This window comes from Neofelis nebulosa, chromosome 8 (genome assembly GCF_028018385.1).
Source record: "Neofelis nebulosa isolate mNeoNeb1 chromosome 8, mNeoNeb1.pri, whole genome shotgun sequence".
NCBI lineage: Eukaryota > Metazoa > Chordata > Mammalia > Carnivora > Felidae > Neofelis > Neofelis nebulosa.
Window position 1 is genome coordinate 102,881,555 of NC_080789.1, and position 7,052 is coordinate 102,888,606.

Consider the following 7,052-nt stretch of genomic DNA (forward strand, 5'->3'; position numbering starts at 1 on the left):
CAGGTAACAATCCTCTAGTTTTGTCTGGAGGCCTGAGTTCTGGAGTTAATTCACTCCAGGCTGGGCCACACCTACCCTGCCACACACACTCCTATACATGTGCACACCCTATGCACACCGTGTGCACGCAAAAGACACACAAGCCCAGGGCCCATCTCTATAGCCAGAGGAAAGCCAGGTGAAGTGGGGGTGGGGGGGTGGGGAAGTGCATCCTTATGACTTCCTGTGTGATGTCATGTCAGGGAAAAGACTAAAGACCAGAAGGAGAAAGAGGCCCATCCTCTGGCAGTCTGGGCCTATTTCCACCTACAGCTTGGTGGAAACCCACTGTCCAGAGTCCTAGGCAGAAATTCCAATTTGGCACTTTCTTCTTCTCCCTTGAAACAGAGCAGCCTGTCCCACAGCCACTAGCACAATCTAATTTTCATGAGGAGGGAGAAATGAGTAACATCTTCTTAATAAGGCCTTCCCTGGTCTAGGAAATCCTAGCATGAGAGCCTGGGGTCATTAGTTGCAAGAAATACAAATTCAATGGGGTAAAAATCAAATCAGGGAGACAGGTCAGGTGTCACAGGCATGACTGGATGACCAGAGGCATCCTCTGTATGACAGATAAACTGGTATGAGAGAAATCTGTAGCTCTTGAGCTGAGGCTGGTTTTGACATATTTAAATAACTACATTTTAAATGGTAATGTGAGTGCATACAGTAGTAGTTTCCATTTGCTTCTTGGCCTACAAAGCCTATAATATTTACTATCTGGCCCTTTTCAGAACTTTTGCCAACTTCTGTCCTGAACAACAGCTGAGTGGCCCCGCTAATGGCAAAATCAGATCTCCTACTTCCTGGGGAGCGGCACCAGCCTTTAACTCTGGACACCACCCCAAATAATGGTGATGGGGACAGGACGGCCACTCTCTGAGCGATGGCACCCCCACCTCCCTCATCCTGAATTCCCTCCCCTCTTCCTAGCCACCTCTCAGGTCTCCAGAAGCTCCTCTTTTCTCCTCTATTCCTCCTCACCCTCCCATGCCTGACCCATAACACTAAATTTTGAAACGCCCTCCAAGACAATTGATCAGATGCTGTCTTGCAATACTTACTTTTGTTTTACACGATTGTTTCCCAGGGGGAGTGGAAGTGTGAGAAGGCAGGGACAATATCCTAACATTTGTTCCAGTACCCCCATCCCCAGCACAATGAGGAGTGTGGGGCCCAGAGCAGCTGGTGAGAAGCCATATGCTGCTCAGGTCCAACTGCAGAGAGTACTTGAACATCACCCAGGGTCACACTCCACTGCACAAGCCTGACATTTCTGGAGGGGACTTGGAGCAAGGTGTCCCTGCTCCAAGAGAAACACTTTGTGCCTTCCACTCCAAGCCCAGAAGTGCTTCTATGGTTAATGCTAGAATCACTTAAAGCCCAGCTCAGTGAAAAGATTCCTCTAGGGCTGATTCTCTGTTTCATTTTCCTCTCTTGGGAGTGTCCCAGGCAGGGCAATCAAGGAGCTGGGGTTCTGGAAGCATGTGAAAAGATTTGTTTTCTGAATCTGTCATTACTCAGCATTCAGGAAACATGGACAGGAGAAGAAACAAGTAGAGAAAAAGAAGGGACCAGATGCTTTGCTGTAGAGAAGCTGTCCTTCCATAAGAGCATGACATAGAGCACAGCCCTGCTCTCACAGTTGCGGTGGCCAGAGCTGGTAGATTATGAACCGAGTGCTGGTTTCCTGCTGTGGGAGCCAAGACACAACATCTGGATAAAATCTTGACTGAGGCCACTTGATATAATCTCTTCGGGAAGGTAATGGGTATGGAAAATCAATGATAGCAGAGAAGAGGATGGTGGGGGAGGATGCAGGGGCCCCTAATCTCAGGTGGCCTGGGTAAAGAACTTTGACATTCAGGTCCCTTTTTTTTTTTTTTTTTTTTTTTTGCTAATCACATGAGTAGGCAAGTCATGATGGCCGGAGTGAAAGAGTGTAGCCTATTTGGGGAATCGTGGCAACAGGTGCACTGAGAAGATGGAGAGATTAAAATCCTTGCACTGCCTAGTGAGTGCCCACTCAGTGCTCCAGAGCAGATACCATGACACTGAACTTGGGGATGGGAGGTTGAGGCAGGGGACTAGGGTACCTGACCCCTCTCTAGAGCTGCCCCGATCCCCTTTGTAAACTGTTCTGCAGTATCCCCTTCTCTCACGCCAAACACAGAAACCCACTCTCTCTTTTCCTCCCCTCTCTCCCTGAGGATTTGTATAAGACTGAAGTGACTTACTGGACATTTCAGCCATGCAGTCTGTTCTACTTAGGCATCTGGACACAGCTAAGACCCAAGTGTTGCTCTCTCTTTGAGCCTGAAGGAACTGACTTTCAGGTCATAGGTGGCGATTTCTCTTTTGTCTGTAAGGGAGGGTGGAGCCTGAGGGAAGATCTAGTACCAATCACCAGGTGTGTGCCCAACTACATACATTAACTTTAGACTGAAAGAGGGCTTGGAGGTGAGACTGTGGAGTTGAACTTTGGCAAGATGCCGTGCTTTCAGGTAGATTGTAAATTATAAATAAATAGCCTCTGTTCTTCTTCTTCTTCTTCTTCTTCTTCTTCTTCTTCTTCTTCTTCTTTTGCTTCAGCATGTAATGAAAAACAACAGAGCCCTGCCTGCACAATCCCTTCTATTTCCGCCTCAGATTCACTGTTAACAGTTCCTGACTGGAAATGACTCCAGGCAGTCACAGACACTGGCTTTTATTATTGTGTCGGCATCTTATTTAAATCCACAGTTCCCAGACATCAATTTAGCAAAGCCTCCCTCACCCCACGGAGATGTGGATGCACTCTCAGAACCAGTCATTATTCTCCCTGTGGTCGTGGGGGAGGTGTGATTGTGGATCACCAGCCCACCCTGGTGAGGATCTAATTCAACCAGTCTTTGGATTCTTTAGCAGCAAAAGCAACAGCAGGAATCCAGAGCCCCAGAAGGTAGCTAATCCCAGAGAGAAATGGCAGCCAGTGTTATACCTACTGTGATATTTACCACAACCATCCAGTGAAAAGGGAACCAAGACATTCGTTCTGAGTTTGGGGGTTACTCGGCACAAGGCCACAATCTGTAGAAACTAGCCTTCAATGTGGACAAGCAAATCCTTCCATTTGGCTTCTCTCTGCCTCTGTCCACCAGAAAGTCACTGCATTCCCTTCTCCCACACCATGGTTGAGGGGCAGAGTTTAACAACAAAGCACTAGTCCCTCCCTCCTCCATGACTTTCACACCAGGGCTGCACTTTTGTGAACAGGCTTCATGTCTGTGAGAATCAGGCTTGTTTCACAGAGCTGTTGAGAGCCATGTTAAACAGGGCTTAAAGCCTGCAGACAAAGGAGAACTCAGAAATGCAGTCCCAGGAGACAGCAGTGGGGTCATAAGGGGTCTGATCTTCTCATGCCTTTTGGCTCCTCCCACCCCCTGCTGATGGTTGAGTCTGATACCATACCATCAGGTGGCATGTCATAAACAGTCTGAGACAAACAGAGTTCATCCCTCTGTCTGTGATGTGCAGAGGGGGCCCAGCAAAAGAAGTTGACAATCAAACCATTAACTTTCAAAGTGATCTACCCCAGTGAAGGTGGTGTTTGCTCTGACTTCAAAACCAGAAACAGTAAGTCACAGACTCCTTTCTAAATTTCAAAACAAAAACAAAAACAAAAACAAAACTAACACTTGCCTCAACCAAGTAACATTTTATTTCCTGGGATAAAAATAAAGAGAATGAATTATCAGAAGCCTTTCTTCAACGTCATTAAAATGCTTTTCAAAGAAAGTTACAAGAATTGTTTAAGGCGCACAGAAAAGGTCAGATTTTCCTTTCTTCCAGAACATTCCCTGCCCTAGACTCAAAGCACCGATACCACATCCCAGAAAAGAGAGAGGCTTATAGACACAGGAACCAGAACAGCCACAACCAGGGTCTCTGGCTGTAATATACGTATCACATAAAAACATCACAATAACTCTCTCTTCCATAAATACATTTCTGGAAAATATATCCAAAATATCTCCATCTGAACTACAGTACAAAAATCCATTCACCAGCCATAAAAATAATATCTCCCCCTATACACAAATAAAATCATATGTAAAGCAAATTTGGAACACATGGAGGGGGTTACAAAATCTCTTGGGATCTGGGCTATTTAAAGTCATTTTTGTTTGGGTTATCCCTCTGCTGGGTATAGGAAACTGGCTACAAATACATCCATTTACAGTGCCCACCATTTCAACAGCTCCTGCGTCATGGAATGTGGTACTTTTTAAAAATAGGCGACCCTTGGTGTCATGGAAAGAAGAGGAAAAATGGGGGATCAAGGGAGGGAGGGGGAGGGATAGAAGAAGTGGAAGAAGAGGGACAGACTTCAAGGTGGGCTTGAAATACTCTGTGGTATGAAGTAGATGCCCAGACTCAGGAGGCCTCCCCCATCCCTGTCCCACTACCACCAATCTGCCCAGGTTTCCCCTTACAAATCCGTTTCCCGGCTCGTGTCCAGGCAGAGGGCATAGAGGGACCTCCGCAAGTCCACATTGCTCTTGGCCTTGAGGTTACATTTTTCCAGGGGGCAGCTGCCCCTTCTGGCTCCGTCTGCATTCTCCAGGGACACCCCAGGCTTGCACAGGGACCCCTTGCTCCAGCTGGCCTTCCGAGGGCCTCCACTGTCCAGCCCTGCCCCATGGCTCTGGCTGCCCTGCTCTTCCTTAAGAGCTGCCTGCTCCTCGTGGTCCGTCTCCCGGTGGTAGAAGTAGTTGAAGTTGGAGACAATGACCGGCACGGGCAGGGCGATGGTGAGGACCCCAGCGATGGCACACAGCGAGCCCACGATCTTGCCCCCTACAGTGACAGGCCTCATGTCCCCATAGCCTACCGTGGTCATCGTGACTACTGCCCACCAGAAGGCATCCGGGATGCTGGAAAAGTGGGTCTCCTGGTTGTCAGCCTCTGCGAAGTAGACGGCACTGGAGAAGAGGATGACCCCGATGAAGAGGAAGAAGATGAGCAGACCCAGCTCCCGCATGGAGGCCTGCAAGGTCTTGCCCAGGATCTGCAGCCCCTTGGAGTGGCGGGACAGCTTGAAGATGCGGAACACCCGGACCAGGCGGATCACCCTGAGGATGGCCAGGGACATGGCCTGCTGCCCATTCTGGCCACCTCCTCCTCCACCCCCTGGCTGTTGCTCTGCCAGCTCAGTGCCCAAGGTGATGAAGTAAGGGAAGATGGCCACAACATCGATGATGTTCATAATGTTCCGAGAGAACTCTGCTTTGCTGGGGCAGGCGAAGAAGCGTACAAGCAGCTCGAAAGTGAACCAGATGACACAAGTGGTCTCTACAATAAAGAAGGGGTCTGCCAGGGTCCTAGGCAGGAGAGGTGCCACCGTAGGGCCAGAGGGAGGCGCCAGAGCCCCGCTGCCATTCGCCCCCCGGGCTGGCCCAGGAGGCTGGTGGGGCGCTGGAGGATGGCGGAGCAGCTCGCGTTCATCCCTGAACTCAGGTAAGGTCTCCAAGCAGAAGGTGATGATGGAGATGAGAATGACCAAGACCGAGACGATGGCGATGCCCCTCGCGGACCCCGAGCTTTCTGGATATTCAAAGATAAGCCACACCTGGCGTTGGAACTCGTTGCGGGGCAGGGGCTTCTCCTCTTCTTTAATGAAGCCCTCGTCCTCCCGGAAGCGCTCCATGGCCTCATCCCCCAGCTGGTAGAAGCGGATCTCATCTGCGAACACGTCCAGGGAGACGTTGACCGGCCTCCGCAGGCGGCCCCCCGACTGGTAGTAGTAGAGGATACCATCGAAGCTCGGCCGGTTGCGGTCGAAGAAGTACTCGTTCCTCAGGGGGTCGAAGTAGCGCAGGCGCTTGGCTGGGTCCCCCAGGAGGGTATTAGGGAACTGCGCCAGCGTGCCCAGCTGCGTCTCGAAGCGCAGCCCGGAGATGTTTATAAGGACGCGCTGGTGGTGAAGGGACCCCGCGCCCAGCACCTGGTCCTCTGCCATGCCCAAGGCAGGGTCGCCTTCTCCCTCCTCGTCCTCCGGTGGCAGCCGTCGAGGCTGTGGCAGCTCCTGTGGCAGCGGCGGCAAAGGCCGCCCTCCCGGGTCCACTCCCCTCTGCGCGCCGCGCCCCTTTGGAGCCCGCTCTTTGGGTCCATCGCCGAGCCCAGCCGTCGGGGGGCACTGGAGCTCTCTCCCTATGGCCTGGCCACAGCCTGCCCGGGCCTCACCTCCTCCTCTAATGGTCATGGCACCGCCGTTCTCCAGGGGCACCAGGGCGATCTCCATGGCCAAGGGGCAGGGGGCATGCTTCGCCCCTGCTGACCGGTGTCTGCGCCCCCCACCTCACGCCCCGCTGGGCGCCTCGCGTCCGGGGCTCTTCTCGAACCGTCGGCCGGCCCCCCTGTGGGGCGGGCTGGGGCTGCTTGGCAGGATCCCCTGGCTCGGTCCTGACGTCAAGAAGCTGCTGCCCCGCTCTCAGCCTCGCTCTCTGTTCTGGCAGCCCGTTACCAAGCAGCCAAAGCCTCCTTCCAGCAGATGCAACCTTCAGCCGCCCCTCTCTGGCTGCGGGGCGGTGCTCAGGCTCCACCCTGTGCGGTTCCCCCGCCTCCTCCCTCACCTCCCTCCTACACCCCCCCCCCCCCGCCGGCCCCCTCCCCTCCTCTTTCCGCCTCACCTCTCGGGGCACGCAGCAGCGGGTGTTTCGCCGGAGGCCACTGCTGGGGCCCCGGGCGAGGGGAGGAAGGGGGGCTGAGTGGGGCGCAGCCGGGCGGAGGGAGGGAGGGGGGAGGGAATGGAGAGGCTGGAGGAACAGGTTGTACCCAGAGCGCCCAAACTCCCAGGGCAACCAGATGAGAATAGCTGTGGATTTCAGTTCACCTGGGAGCTCGCTGAACGCCTCTGGACTCCAGGGGAAATGAATTGCCTTGGGTTGGACGGATGAGACAAGAAATAACAGTCCTATTCTCTCTTCTTGGGGAAAAATTACAGACAGGAAGGGGCTGGGCGGAGCTCCTGC

General features: G+C 52.7%; 1 protein-coding gene across 1 annotated transcript; it reads right to left on the bottom strand.

Moving 5' to 3' along the window:
* Positions 1-3,716: 3,716 nt before the first annotated feature.
* KCNA5 (potassium voltage-gated channel subfamily A member 5) lies at positions 3,717-6,633 on the bottom strand. Its single transcript, XM_058743948.1, has one exon. It carries the CDS (start codon positions 6,320-6,322, stop codon positions 4,511-4,513), a length of 1,812 nt encoding a protein of 603 aa, XP_058599931.1. The 5' UTR covers positions 6,323-6,633; the 3' UTR covers positions 3,717-4,510.
* Positions 6,634-7,052: the final 419 nt, after the last annotated feature.

Coding starts and splice junctions, on each gene's coding strand:
- KCNA5 (XM_058743948.1), bottom strand. CDS start 6,322: ATGGAGATCGCCCTGGTGCCCCTGGAGAACGGCGGTGCCATGACCATT.